The 15,620-nt window shown below is 42.3% G+C and overlaps 1 protein-coding gene across 1 annotated transcript; it reads right to left on the bottom strand.

The window, feature by feature from the left end:
• Positions 1 to 4,635: 4,635 nt before the first annotated feature.
• ATP6V1G1 (ATPase H+ transporting V1 subunit G1) lies at positions 4,636 to 11,973 on the bottom strand. The gene is made up of 3 exons (XM_019731182.2): positions 11,785 to 11,973; positions 8,004 to 8,104; positions 4,636 to 5,427 (listed from the first exon to the last, which is right to left on the bottom strand). The coding sequence occupies exons 1-3, from the start codon at positions 11,864 to 11,866 to the stop codon at positions 5,254 to 5,256; spliced, it is 357 nt and encodes a 118-aa protein (XP_019586741.2). The 5' UTR covers positions 11,867 to 11,973; the 3' UTR covers positions 4,636 to 5,253.
• Between the last annotated feature and the right edge of the window lie 3,647 nt (positions 11,974 to 15,620).

The raw sequence follows: 15,620 nt of genomic DNA, 5'->3' as shown, positions 1-15,620 counted from the left end.
TTGGCAGTTGATGGGACAGGGGAGAGACTCAGAACCGCTGGATAAGTAAGTGAAAATCAAAAATCAAAAATGAGATCTTGTTTTTTGGAACTGGTCTGCTAGCTATAGATATAGCTGACTTCCTAACTCCTTTAGAAACATACTGCTTGAAATTTGCCATGGCCTGAACAAATTGAACTAAATCATATAGCAATTCAGGCTGGGAAGTCAGACAGACCTGGGTTCAAATCCAGTCTTTGCCACTAATTAGAGCTATCTTAAAATTTTTTCCTAAAAGCATGTCCCACAGAATGTTCCATTGCTAATGGCTCCATTAAATTGATTTCAAATCCTGGAAGTCACATCATGTAGTGAGTACCCCAGTATGAGATACACGTGTCAGAATTTGGGAGTAAACACACAACTGTCCTTTCCAGGAATGTGCAAGGAGTAAGACAAGTCACATGATATTTGTCAGGAAACTGTGAAAACCAGAAGAAATACTCTGAATTCCTGTCAGTGAGGCCAACAACCCTCCTGAAATGTAAAGAATCTGTTTCTACACTATGTGCAGAAACAGCCACGGGCAGATACAAAGGCAATAAAATGGGGTGGGTCCAAAGAGAGAGCATTCACATCTCATTGGGAGAGAGGACAATTGAAGGTAGTAATCAGGCTTTTGACTAGAGAGCTAGGCTCTCTGATTTACCTTTAAAAACCCACAAGACAATAGTAGACAACCTAATCATGCTCTCAGAACAACCAGCCTAGTTCTTCTCTTAAGATTTCTTCAATTGCTGCTATCTGTTCTAGAATGCTGTCGCTCTTCCCTTTTTATTTTCAAGTAGAAAAAAAGGCGGGGGGCGGGGGGTGTCTGCTCCCTGACTTTCAAAGCCCACCAATCCCCATCAATCATTCGCCCGAACACAGTGAGCTATGGCCTTGAATTCACGCTTGACCCAGAAGCCAGTCAGTGTCATTTGAAATTTTTTAAAAGCCAGATGTTGACATGATCTGGCAGCTTCCTCTCCCCAACCACTGGCAGGAGAATGTGCCTCTCCTGCCTCTGAAGACTGGCTTACTTGCAGGGGAAGGGGTGGGAATGTGGGAGCAAAACTTGAATTGTCTGCCTGTGCAGAAAAAAGCTTTTTCCATCATTTCAGAGCCACGGAAATGATCAGATCAGTTGACAGGACAAAACACTGAGATCTGCCAGATTTCCCTGAAGGAAAAAAAAAGTTTTAAAGGTGAAAAACAAGGGGAATGGAAGACTCACCAAAAAAAGTTCCTTCACACTAGCCTTGTGTAGCTAACCTTCTCCATTTCTTGGCAAATTTGTGAGAAGAGTGATGGTTTCAGAAGTCAGGGAAAGCCATTTGGTGGGAAGAACCTGTTTTGATGAGCCTCTGGGCCTCAGCTTTCCCATCCATGGAGGTGGGATCAGACTGCCCAACGAGATTTACATCAAGTGCCCGGCACATAAAAGGCCTCCCTCACTAGAAGCATGCAGAGATTCAACATATGCCTCTGACAAGTTGCTTCACCTTTGAGAACATTAGGGTTTTTTTCCCACTCAGAAAGTGGAAGTGGTAAATCTTTAGGGAACTTGTATAAGATGTCGCACACAGGGTTAGGCTTACTGTAAGTTTTGTGCCTTCTTTCAAGAACACGACTAGGTCTGAGCTATGGCACCACATGGAATGGTCAGTTTCTGTGCTTATAATGGGCAATATCGGGGGCATCCTTCTCTCTCTAGACAATGGGTTCACAGGACATGAAATTGCCCGGAACAATCAATCTAGGATTCGGGAGATGAAAAAAAATCACATGGGTGAGATACATAAAAGGTGTATGATGTGCTCAGTACTGAGCAAACGCACAGTGGTCAAGTACAGACACTGCGCCAGACACTGCGCCCGCATCTTGACTCTACCACAGCACAACTGTGGGCTGGTTCCTTAACCTCTCTGTTTCATATACTGCAAAATAAAAGTGGTTATGAGTTGTTAATATAAATGCCAAAGTTCTTAGAACAATAGGTGGTGTAGAGAAAGCTGTTAGTAACGGTAGCAGGTATTTTTCACTCACAGAATATCCACAGGCTCTCCAATTTCTTAGCCTCCCATGCAGTTAGGTTGGCTCATGTGACCCATGCTGGTTAGTGGGCTGGAAAGCAGTGCTGTGTCATTGCAGGACTGAAGCATTAGGAGCTGCTGCACGGTTGCCAACTTTATCTCCTCCTGCCTCTGCAATCATGGTAACCATGCTAAAGTGGTAGAGCCACAAAGTGGAAGTAATCTGAATCGCTGAATCACGGAGAACTGCCGAGTCACCCAACTTGTATCGAACATTCTAAGAAATACACCTTTGTTGTAATCAGCCACTGAGATTTCAGAGCATATCCTATCCGGACTGGCCAATAACCGCTGTTATTGTGGACTTGTAAACTCGTAATCACAGATGATTAGATTGCGAAAAGCAAATTTTAGAAAAGTAGGAAACATTTGCAAAGCACCTAGAATGTTCTAGGAATGCGTGGTACTTTAACAATTCTGTTGTTGCTGTATAACAATGGTTCTCAACTTGGGGTGGTTTTGACCCCCAGGGACATCTGACAAGGTCTGGAGACAATTTTGGTTGTCATAACTCAAGGAGTACTACTGGCATCTACTAGACGGTTAAGGCCAGAGACACTGCTAAACATCCCTGTAGATTAAATGTACAAAAAGAAACCCTCCTGTGGCAGCCCAGACCCTATCTTTTAAGAGAATCACTATTACTGAGGTTTCTTCTGTCCTCCAGATATACTCTGCATATAAAAGTATAGGCAATTGTATCATCTTTTTTGTGCTCAGTGGGAACAAATCACACACATTGTTCTGCATGTGTTATCTTGGAATTCATTCCGTATCAAAACCAACATACCTGTCTTAGTGCTCACAGAACCTAACAGATGCTATTTTTTCATACCAGACTACAATGGAAGCCTGTCCCCAAGGGAGTTTTTAAAATATCTTAGCCTTGGCCCTACTCCTACTAGCCTGGGAGGGGCCTGACACCCACCTTTATCCTTGGGTACAATCAAGATTAACAACTACAGAATTACACCACCTGTGCCCTGGATCCCATGGCCTCTAGAGCCCCCAGGGATTCTCACTCCACCCAGAACACCTTCTCCAGTCTCACTCCCTCTATTCCCTCCCACCAGCATCTGAACGTATAGTCACCTCTCAAATCACCTCCTCCATCAGCGCTACTGCAGCTCTCCTTCCATTCACAGCCAAGTGCTTTTCCACTCTACATTCAATTCATGCTTCAAACCACTTAGGTTCCTCTCCCAGGAAACCAAGCTCTCTACTTTTTGGATCTTATCGTGTCCTCTCACCTGAACCTATCAAAGCACTTTTGAAATATTTCCCTCTGTTGCTTCTGTGACTTGAGCAACATCCAGCTGGTTGGCTGCAAGTCAAGAGTCAGTCACATAAATACCATCCTATGCATCCGAGACGCAAATACTGGTGTCTCCCAGGTTAAAGACACTGGGTCTAAAGCAGTGAATGCAGGTGTTGCTTCTTCACGGTCTTCCAGTTCGGGAAATGTGTAGTTGCAGCAGGCAGAGACTTGGAGTTGCTACACTTAGAGATACCAAGAGTAAAGCCCTAACAAAACTGGGTAGTTTGGGGACATGCTAACATGGAGATGTTTATTAGGTGTCCAAATCTAAATATCAGATAAGCAACTTGAGAACTCCAGGGTTTAGGAGAGCTAAGTCGAAGATATAAATTTGAGTCTTCAATGTACCTGGTAAAGCCAGGAAATGTACATGGTCTCAGCAAGGGAATTTGTGTGGAGAAGTCCAAGAACAAACCCTTAGGAAGAGGAGGAAAAGACTGAGAAGCAAGGTAGCACATTACGGCAGAAGCCAAGACAGTGGTTCAACCCCGTCAAACAGTGCAGAAGGTCAGGTAGAAACAGGACTGGGCCTCTCAACCTGGTCACCATTGCTGACCTTGACAAGCACTTTCAATGGAGTGGCCAGTGCGGATCAGAGTGCTCTGACAGTGAAAAACGGAAATGCTCATATAGAAAACTCCTGAGGAATTCTAGTATAAAAAAGAACAGTAACTAGAGACAGGAAGTGACCTGAGATCAACCAGTCCCGAGTCATATAAAATGAAAGTTTAAAGTCCAGCTAATTCTCTCGTACTGTTTCAGAACAAGCAAGGAAAGCCCACAATGTTCTCTTTAACCTGTTTCTACCTACCAGAAATTAGCCAAGGACTTTCCGCTAATATAGGGTCACAGGGCATTTAACATGTAAGGGTTAGTGTGAAGTTCCTGTAGGTATTAACACATATCAGTTAGCCTGCCAGAAAAGAAATATGCTTCATAACTTGCCCAAGGCTGAGTACAGGTGCTCTAGAGGAAAGGCAAACTGCTGACTTACTAGTTGCTTGCTGTTTTTCAAAACAGCCATTGGGTGAAATCACAAGTGATTCCCTTCCTGCTAAGATGCAGACTATGAATATTTTCCAAGTATGAGTGCAAATGTGTGTGTGATACACGTTAATTTAATTTCCTAAGTGAAATTCTGCAGACATCTGGGTCAAAGTACACTTTATATTATCAAAAAGGATGAACCAGAGGGGGGGAAAATGCATGACAAAATCATTTACTTCTAAAAGATTATCAGTACACCAAGTAATAACAAGTAACAAGTATTTGAATCCTATCATCTAGTAACTTGGATTAAGAACTACTAGAAACCGCCTGAACAATTATACTAGTATTCACTGTTCTAACCCTCAGCCAAAAGGACTATTTAAGGCTGGCTGCTGCTCTACACACGTTACAAATAACTATTTACTACTTTTTCATAGATAAAGCCCCTGACCTTCAAGAAAGCTTTAGGGGAAAAAACATTTAATCCCTTTCTTTCTTAAAAAGTTTGTTTTTGTACTACATCTAAAAAAGAAAAAGTCAGTGTTGATATACATATGTTGCTTGAGCTAAAAGGCATAGGAAAACAGACAACATACACCCTTAAATTTCTAAGAAACATGAGGTAAAAAGATGAAATCTTTGGATAAGCTCTAAGTTTATACAAAGAAGCTAGATTTGCTATTCTCCAAAAAGCAAAAGGACCTAGTATATAATAAACAGAAATAATTTAATGCCTTTCATAAGACTATAACTCAAGCTTTGCTAAAGCTTCATATTCCACGGAGGTGTCTAAAGGCCAATCTGTGGAACAGGCGCTTCTTTCTTCTTCCCTTATCCATTTATGCGGTAGTTTTCGTGGATCTCTGGCCGGATGTCGCAGACAAAGGCCAAGAGGTTATCCAGGACTTCATCCCTGTTCTGCTGGAAGTAGGTCTGGAGGATGGTCATCTTCTCTTGGGTGTCCTTCTCCACTTCAGTGCTGCAACTGCCGTGCGATCCCAGAGCCTGGAGTCGGGGAGCAATGACACACAGGGAACAGTGGATGACATTCTGGTTAGCCAGGAACAACTTTTGAACTCTGAGGAAACTTGGGCTCATCAATGAATACAAATCAGCAGCAGTGGGCACTGGAGCCTCACGACTGAAGAGCACGTGGGAAGTCCCACAGCGTTAATGGGGGCATAAACTCACGCAATCACTTTGATGGCCAACCTTAAAACATTTATCTAAAAGTAAATTGCATAGCATTCTACTGCTAGGAAATTATCCTAATGTGTATTATTATCCTAGATGTTCTACTATCCTAGATATTTTTAGAGCGGTATATTCTCATCTCTCTAGAGTCTAATGTGTAGCACTAACCAAAGACTGGAATGAACTTAAAGACCCATAGACTGAGGGCTGGTTAAACAAATGATGGTGCATCTACACCAGAGAACACTCTTTGGCCATTAAGAAAGATAAGGAAGGTGTGTATAGCAAGACCAAATGAACTGTAAAATATGCAGTTTAACGGGGAAAAAAGGCAAGGTACAGAATGATATCAGTGTGGTTATTTCCTTCTGTGGCTTTTAAAATGGGGATATATGTTTTTGTATTTTTTAAACTCAAAAAATAATAAGCACAGGGTACAAGGGGAGACACAATTTAGGAGGAATATACAGTTTCACCATTACTGGCTAATGTTTTCGCTCTTACGTTCAGCAGTGAATTCACCAATATTATAAATATGTAACATCTGTTCTTTCAAATATAAATATTCTAGTAGAATACAAAACTGCCAACAGTGACTGTCTCTGAGGAGGCCTGCAGATCTGGGTGTGAGGGAAACTCCTTTTCATTGTTGCCCCATTTTATTTTTATTGCTTGAAGTTTTTATTATATGCATGTCTCACCCCTTCAGTCTCCATTCACAATTTAATACACTGATCGATCGATAGTTCCTTTTACCTTGTACTGTCTTCACAGTATGGCCGGCTTTTTTGTTAACTGCTGTTATTAGAACCTATCAAGTTCATAACAAGATATAACTTTTTTGTGTCTAACCCTTTATATTGCCTAACAATATTGCTATCCTATATTGTTCTCACTTCATTACATATGTTAACAACTATATCCCTTCATGTCTGTATAATACGGTTTATCAAGCATTCTCTCAGATGTTACCTATTCCTCCATAACTGATGAGGAGGCTGTAAAGAATGAGGAAACCAGGCTCAAAGAGGTCAAGGTGAACATGTGAAGATTCAAACCTAGGGCTCTCCATCCTCTATATGACTGTTCATATTACAGGAACACCCAGGGGCATTTCATCATGGTTAGCTCAGTTGCTAATTCATATTTTTAAAAGTCCATGAACCCTATTCAGGGGGAAAAAAACCCATACTAACTCTATTCTATGAATATAAATAATTGCCAAACCCCAGTAAGTTGTCTCACTACTGAAGAGGTTACAATGGAACCTACTAGAAAAACTCAGACCTTATGCCTACAATGGAACACTAATACAGTCTCTATAAGCAACTGCGGCAGAGACGTAAAAGATGAGACAGCTGCCCTGACAAGAGTATTTCTACACTGTTCTGTGGGCAGTCTGACAATTTACAGCAGCAATCTGGCCCAGTTTAAGAGTTAGCGAAACACTAAGTTTAAGAACGCTGTCACTGACCAGTGCTAAGATGAACAATGATGAACGAAACTACTGCTACTTACTGCTGAGAGGCATGAGCCTTAATCACTGGACTTGGACCTGGGACGCTGTGTGCCAGGAACTAGCAGAGGCCACAATGCAGAACTTGAGAATGAAGCCCACAAAGCAAAAGGCAGAGTAGCAAGATGGAACTAAGAATCCTAAGACTATTATTTAAGCTTCTGGATCAAAATAAAGTTAGCCTTTCATCTGGATTTTTAATTAATTCCACTTTGCTTAAACCAGTTTGAACTGTTTTCTGTTACCTGTATCCAAAAGTCCTGAGACTTTCTTTTCTCTGCGAAGCCCTCCTCCACCCCTTCCCCTTTCCAGAATGTTCCTTGCTTCCTTTGTGCTGTGATCTGTTTTTGCACTATTATTTTCTGCATCTTACGCACGGCAGTCTAGCCTATACCACTGGTATGTGTCTGCATCTCCACTATACTAAAGTGGGGCTCCGTGTGACATCTGTGTACGACTGCCACTGCACTTCTCACAGCTGCAGGTTTGCATGACTTGCATTTCACTTCTGAGTCTCCCTGACCACCAGGCTGTAAGCTAAACACTATAGGAGGAGGGCAAAGACCATGTCTATTTGCCTTTATAGCTCAACCCCAAACACCTGGTAAGGAACCTGGCACATGTTAACTAGTCAACAGATATGTGTTAAATGATTGAATAAGTGAAGACTAGGATTCAATGTTAGTTAAAAACGGATCACCCTGAGATTCAACCTGAGCATGCAAGAAAATAAAACACACAATAAGCAAAATTTCAAAATTTGACCCGAAGGAAAATTGCCAAGCTACGCTGGCCATTTTGAGACTGGAAGGACGGGAAGGAGAGGGAACACTCAGGAACTAAAGCAGCAGTGAGAACAAACGGGGCCCACCGCAGCTTCCTTGGCCTTGAACTCCTTCTCCCTCTGTAGGCGGTACTGTTCAATTTCCGCCTGAGCCTCTTCTTTGGCCTGCTTCAGCCTCCGGTGCTTTCCTGTTTTCAAAGGAAAGAGACGCATCAGGAAGTGCTTAAAAAACAAGTAGAAGAGGAAGCAGAGACTGAGATGGTAAAGTCTAACATAAAAAAGAAAAGTGTTTTAAGATAAAGTCCCAAGAGACATGCACTGGCAAGACGGAATTCAGAGCGACCTAAGAGTGTGAGTTCTTGCTGCCTACAGGCTGTATTTAACTATTAATAGAAAGTGAATAGATAAAAAGGTCTACCTTCCAAAACTATAGACTGTAAAAATAACAGAAAAATAAACTGGAAAGTGTGAGACTACTCTCCCAATCTTAACTAAGAACCAACATCAAATGGGTGACATTAACCATCTAAGGAACTCTTCTTCTTCCCAAGAAGTAAACACCTAAGTAGGCTGCTGATTGCAACTGGAGCTCTGCTTAGCTTAGCAGACACTAATAAGGTCCCAAGGGACCTCAACCTAAACTCTAACGAAACAGATGATGTAATATTGGAAACTAAAGGCCATGCCTGTGCATAAGGAAATAAGTAATGAAAGTGGTGCTGGGAAGGAATCCTAAATGCAGAACACTGGACAGTAAGACTGCACAAGCATCTAAGGGGCGATGAGACAGACACAGGTGGTCTAGTTTCTAGAAAAGACTAGTTTAACATACAACTGGAAAACTTCTTTAGGTTCTATCAGCACCTGCATAAAAACAAGACCACAAGACCAACCAGATACTCTTTACTTTGATTCCCTGCCCACCAATCAAACTTCTCAGATACCCAAACATTTAAAAAAAAAAAAAAAAAAAGGAGGGGAGAGGGGGGATTCTAGACAATCAGCCAAAGCATTTAATTCAGAGCAAAAAAACATCTTGCATTTAAAAGTAAGCTTTATTATCTATCACCATATATTCACTGCCCAAATCCCATTCAACCCATGTAGATAAAGGAAATTAAATTTAACCTTCCACCTCCTAAGATTAAGAAAGGATCTTAGACCTGTGATGACCCCATGACATCAACACTCCATGACGCAAGTCTGACACAATCAACAGATCTCTCTCTAAGCACCCCAAGGACTATTTCTGCAAGTATATATGTACTTCAGTATTATTTAGAGCCTACTGTTGTCCACGGGAACCAACCTGTACCCCAATGCACTACATGCTATCCTCATCAGCTATAGTCAAAGCTATGTTTCAAAGCCAAAAATCTTTTCCACACCAACAATCTACAAATAATATTTACGGCCTGAACACTGGGCAGTAGCTTCATATAATTTCACAATATTGCTCTCCTGATCACTCCCAACTCCCACGGCTCCCTGAATTAATCACTTGTGATAATATTAGGTTGGTGCAAAAGTAACTGCAGTTTAAAAGGTTAAAAAAAAATTGCAAAACCACAATTACTTTTGCACCAACCTAATACATTCTGTCAGCAAACATCTTCAAAGTCCAGTTTTGACTAGCCTTCTCTGAAAACCAAAACTAAATACCTGTACAGGACAGCATATTTCTTCTCAACCCTGTTTTTCATGGGCCTGACGTTATGGGAGCCAACGTTTTGTTTCACTCCAGTGAAATAAACCATATCACAAATGTTTAAAAAATATGGTCCAAAGCAATGATTTCATGAAAAATTTGGATTGGACCATTTTACCACATCATGTATTGCTTCTTCCAATTCCTAACAGGGCAAGTCAACTATAATTACAGATCAAGAAAGGCAATAATTTTTTCAAATTGCAGCCTTTCTCAATACTTCTGTTTCTAGTTATTGCAAATTCTGAGATGTGTATTAGCCATAAACTCCATTAAAACAAATTCATTCAGTAAATATGTAAAAGCTATTGAGATGTACAAGCCCCTGCACCAGCCTTAATGGGATAAAGGTGTAAAGCATAACCCGTTTCTCTAAGGCACTCAGAATTATTCTTACCAAATTCTAAGTATTTGTTCCCGCACTTCCCCCCAATATTCTCACATGCTTTCCAACAGATACTGCTTCCGTTACTGATGAGCCATTACAGGACAAACTATGAGAAGTCATTCTGGAAATACTGTATCAAGGGCATAATCAGAAATATTCTATGAAGAACACAAAACTTTCCAGTCACCACAGGAATAAAAGGCTTGGTTCCAATCCCCAACTCCCTCAAAAAAAGCTTTTTCTATGAAATATCGAGTATCACACAACCCTTAAGTGAGAAATTACAAAATTACAAAAGCCCTTTACTTGGGTATGGATTCAGAGTGTAAGTCTTACACTAGGAGAAACACCAAGGAATTACTAAGATTAATATTTCTTGGTATTTTACCCTTGCACAAGAAAGGAGACCTCTAAGCCCCAGCCATGCTGCTTCCCAGGCTATAGTCAAATTTCTCTCTGAGCCTCATTTTTCCCACCTGTAAAATAGGGAAATAGATAGAAACATCTATGTCACTAGATAAGAAACTGAATACATAAATTAGACACAGTCCCTATTGTCCGATGCTTAGTCAAGTGACTGAGCGAGATGAAGGCACAGGTTATTGCATTGCGATGACAGAAATAAGCACCTGGGAAGGACTCAACCTCGTGTGAGGGGAGAAGGTCAAGTCTGGGAAGACTTCTTGCAAGAACTGCTGCCTCAATTTCGAGATCTGAAGGAAGACTAACGGTTAGGGAACAAAGAGAGGAAACTGAGAAAAGGCTTTTCTAGTCAGAGGAAACAGCTGGGCAAAGGCTTGCAGGGAAATCAACTCAGGTGCCTTTGAGGAATCCCAGTGGTTCAACAGTCTGGAGGAGAGTAACTTTGAGATTAGAGAAGAAAGCAACAGACAGATCCAAAAGTGCCTCCTCCAACCGAAGAAAGAATTTGGACTTTATTCTGCAGGCACTAAACGTTTGCCGGCCGTGAAGGCGGTAAGAAAAGTCATAATCGCATTTTAGAGGGGTGACTAACTGCAGCGGGGAGAATGGACCAACTGGGAGGAGGTAACTTCTACCACTCACCAGTCTAGATCCACCTGTTAAATTCTTTAGCAACCTCGTTTCTCAATTTCAGCCCTCACTTCACCTGCAATTAACCTCGCCAGTATCTGCTTCCTTCACTGGGATTCCGAATACCATGATGGTGGAGACCACAGATACAGCGGGCATCCCGGGGGGCAGGTCTTAAGCGCATTTTTAAAAAGTTTAAGAAATGAGCCTCCTACAGGACCCTCAGAGAACTTGGTATCTTGGATTAAGATGCTGGGGGTAGGGACGGGGTAGAAGTGAACAGATATATAAACCTTAACGACTGACTGAAGTGCCAACGAGGGAGGGAGATGTGGCAAAGACAACTCTGTGTTTCTAGACTGAGCAGCTGTGTAGATGGCGGCTCCCTTCACTGCGACGGAGCACCCCAAAGGAACAAGTGGGAGGGGGAGACAACACGTTCCTTTAGGATAGCCCACTTCACACGCCCCTCCCCAGACACCAAGGACACCCACCCATTGTTGTCTCCATGCCCGATCTGCCATCCCACAACACAACTTCCAATCGACCTTCAAGCTTTCCAAGGGCTCACATCATAGAGCTTCCAAACACACAAGCTTCCGCGATTGTAACCAGCCCTCCGCCCCGCAGTTTCGGGCCTCATCCGCCTACTACCGCCAGCGGCCTGGCCGCGTTCCCTGGACTCGCGCCACCCCTGACCGCCCCACCCCGAAACTCACGCTTGCGGGCCTCCGACACCTTCTCGGCGGCCCGCTTCTCGGCCTGCAGCAGCTGCTGAATACCCTGCGACTGACTGGCCATGGCGGCGATGACTCTGAAGCCGAGGTGAACGGCCTAAATCCGCTCGATCGCTCGGTTGGTCAGCTGATCCGGCCGCCCCAGATCTGCGCCTGCGCCACAACCGCTGTCACGTGACCTCCGCGGCGCTGTGTCAGCTGACTGCGTTTGGAGTCCCGTGAGTAAGTGGGAGGGGGCGGAGGAGGGAGGAACGGAGCGCCTTGACTGCGCCTGCCCGGGATTTGTCTTCATTGTCTTTAGGTCTCACGGCCCAAGCTGTTTTTAATGGTGCCTCTCCCTTAGCTGGTTCGATTCTTGTGGCCGCCCTGCCACGTCATTATTGCCGTAATTCCTCACTTTACAATATGCCCACCTTAAGGTCCAAAGAGGAAGGGTCAAGGCCGATCACTTTCCCCTATCCTGCACACTCCTTTGTTTTCCCCCTTTCTGGAACTTTCCTTGGGACTCAAAATATATTAGGGGACAGATGAAGAAAATTTTTGCCAGGCTCCGGGTATGGAGTATGGGCTGGGAATGGGGAGACTTGAGCTCAAGTCTGCCACTAATCTTGCTGTGTGATTTGGGGGAAGACACTCCCTTTCTGAACCCAAGTTCAGGAAAAGATTGGACTGTTCCATAAATGTTTGTTGAATGCCTGCTATGATCCTCAACCACTGTTGGTAGGGAGGATACAGCAGAGAGCAAGACAAGGTGGGGCGCACAGTTCATAAAAAAAGAAAAAACACCGAAAAACATTAACAAAAATAGCAAATTACAAACTGTGATAACAATGAAGGAAAAACTCAGGATGATGCTTTAAGAAGGAATAGGAGAGAGCGGAGGTGTCTGTGAAGGCCCTCCCAAGAAAGTGGCACTTCAAATGAAATCAGCAGAATGGGAAGTTAGCCAGGAAAGAATAGTTGGGGGGGGGGGGCAGGGGGGGAGGCTGGAGGGGAAGGGGACCAGGTGCTTGGATTGGGCAACTTGGCACAGAGCCATCCCCTACCAGGAGGAGGGAGATAGGAAGACAATGGTTGATTTGCAATATGACAGGCACTGTCCTAAAACTTGACTTAACTTCTCACAGCAACTTCAAAGTAGTGTTATTAACCCACGTCTGTAGTGACCAAACTGAAGCTTGGAGAGGTTAACTAACTTGCCCGAAGTCATACCCCTGCTAATTGTCGAATATTTGAATCCAGCCAGGGCTGCAGAATGGAACATCTGACCCACCATAATCTTCTGCTAGAATCTTGTGGGCCCTGGAAAGGACCAGATGATCTCTTAGAGTCCACCAACCACTGAGAACATAAAATAATGCCAAAACTTTTCTTCATAGAAATATCTTTGCATTCAAGGAGCTGGATTCATAACTCACAACATTTTCATTTGATTGAGTTTAGGGCTGGGGTTGGGAAGGAGGCTAAATCCTATCTTTTCCCGATACTACAAGAACCTGCAATTGTCTGGTCTCGGGGATTTTTAAATCCAGTCAATGATTTCTTGAGACAATTTGTCATTTTTGGTGTTTTAAGAAAACATAGTTTACTAAGTCAATCAATGGAGAATAATACACACTTCCAAGGGAGGGATGAGAATTAAAAGAGATAATGCCAAGAGGTAGAAACACCCCAAATGCCCATCAGCTGATAAGTGAACAAACAAAATGTGCCGTATCTATACAAGAGAATACTATTTAGTCGTAAAGAGGAATAAGGTACTGACACGTGGTGCAGTATAGATGGACCTCAGTAATATTATGCAGAGTGAAGGAAGCCAGGCACAAAAGACTGCTTATTTTACAGTTCATTTTTATGACATGTTCAGAATAGGCGAATCTGTAGAGATAGAAAGTAGATTAGTGGCTACCCAGGAGCTTCGGGGAGAGGGAATGAGGAGTGACTGCTAACTGGTATGGGGTTTCTTTTAGGGATCATAGGAATGTTCTGGAATCAGATAGTGGAGATGGTCGCACACCCTTATACATATACTTAAAACACCAAATTGTGTGCTTTAAAAGGGGGAATGATACAGTATATGAATTGTGTCACAAGAAAGCTGTAATGAAAAGGGAGTGTGAGAATGGATATGAAGCCCTTGCGCAGTTTCCAGTCTGTAGTAAGTGCCAGAAAATGGAAGCTGTTGTTTTATCTGGCCAGGGGGTTATGGTTTGGTTTACAAATCTGGTCCTCCACTTAACAAAAGCCATCACATCAGGATTCCTCTAACAGCCAGCTTTCTCAAAGCATCGAAATAGCTACAAATTCCAGAATTTTATTTTTTCAAGGCGTTTCAAAAGTTTGTTGTGTAAAGAGAGAAACATTAGACAATTTGTCCTCGGAAATTTTCAAACTGGTTTGGGTTTTCTGGTTGTCTGAGTGGGTGCTTCTTGTCAGAACTTGGGTACACTGGGGAGATGTTCTGCAATAACTAGGAAATGAGGGTGAAGTAATTGCCCTCCAAGGGAAGGCTTGAAGTCTTGAGCCAGCGAGGCAGAACAAAGATTTGCCAAGTCATCTGAAGGGCACAGAGTGGATTCCCCTGAAAAGGAAATGGATTAACTAGGCTAAGGAAAGAATGTGCCCATTCTGAGGTGTGGCTGTTGACATACAAGCCGGAATTCAAGAAGAAGGAACAATAGCTATCTTTATAGTCCCCAGGTCAGCAGAGACTAAGGGAAGTGGGGGTCTCTCATTACCTTGGCTTAGGAAACTAGACAGTCTGGGTTCAAATCCCAGCCCTGTCATTTATTTGCCTGGTGACCTTGAGCAAATTACTTAACCCCTGTGAGCTCAGCCTCCTCATATTGGTTCCAGGACCCCCCGGGGATACCAAAATCTTAGGATGCTCAAGTCTCTTATATAAAATGGTGTAGTATTTGCATATAACCTACACACATCCTCCCATATACTTTAAATCATCTTTCAGTTACTTATAATACCTAATACAATATAAATGCTTGTTATACTGTATTGTTTAGGGAATAATGACAAGAAAAAATCTGTACATGTTTAGTACAGACATGTACTCATCAGCAATGTAATTTTTTTTTCAAATACAGAGAGTGCCAAAAAAATGTATACACATTTTAAGAAAGGAAAAAGCTATTAAAAGTACACTGATGGTAACCACTTTGAGCACCTTTTGTAATTGCAGAAGTCAAACGTGACTTGTGTTCATCTTCTGTTATCGGTCTATATTGAGTATTACAATTTGAATACAGTTTTTTCCTTTCTTAACATGCTTATACTTTTTTTTGGCACCCTCTGTATTTTCAATTCATGGTTGGTTGAATCCATGGATGGGGAGCCCACGTATAGAGAGAGCTAACTGTAACTGGCTTAGACTGTACTACTACTTATAACACAGATAGTACCTGGATCCCTGTGATACCGTGTTTCCCCGAAAATAAGACCTAGCCGGACGGTCAGCTCTAATGAGTCTTTTGGAGCAAAAATTAATATAAGACCTGGTATTCTATTATACCCAGTCTTGTATTATATAAGACCTAATTTATATTATATTGTATTATATTATATTATATTATATTATATTATATTATATTATATTATATTATATTATACCCAGTCTTATATTATGTTAAAATAAGACTGGGTCTTATATTAATTTTTGCTCCAAAAGACGCATTAGAGCTGATGGTCCGGCTAGGTCTTATTTTCAGGGAAACATGGTAGTGGCTTCTCAACAAAAAATAATTTTATACATTACCTAGTGTACTTGGTTAGTGGAAGTTTACCTCGGACAAAATGACTGCCCT

The sequence above is a fragment of the Rhinolophus sinicus genome, linkage group LG04, assembly GCF_036562045.2.
Source record: "Rhinolophus sinicus isolate RSC01 linkage group LG04, ASM3656204v1, whole genome shotgun sequence".
Taxonomy (NCBI): Eukaryota; Metazoa; Chordata; class Mammalia; order Chiroptera; family Rhinolophidae; genus Rhinolophus; species Rhinolophus sinicus.
This window is presented reverse-complemented; position numbering and strand designations above follow the sequence as displayed.

Coding starts and splice junctions, on each gene's coding strand:
- ATP6V1G1 (XM_019731182.2), bottom strand. CDS start 11,866: ATGGCCAGTCAGTCGCAGGGTATTCAGCAGCTGCTGCAGGCCGAGAAG. Junction 8,105..11,784: donor GGTGTCGGAGGCCCGCAAGC/GTGAGTTTCGGG, acceptor CTTTGAAAACAG/GAAAGCACCGGAGGCTGAAG. Junction 5,428..8,003: donor TCAAGGCCAAGGAAGCTGCG/GTGGGCCCCGTT, acceptor CCCCGACTCCAG/GCTCTGGGATCGCACGGCAG.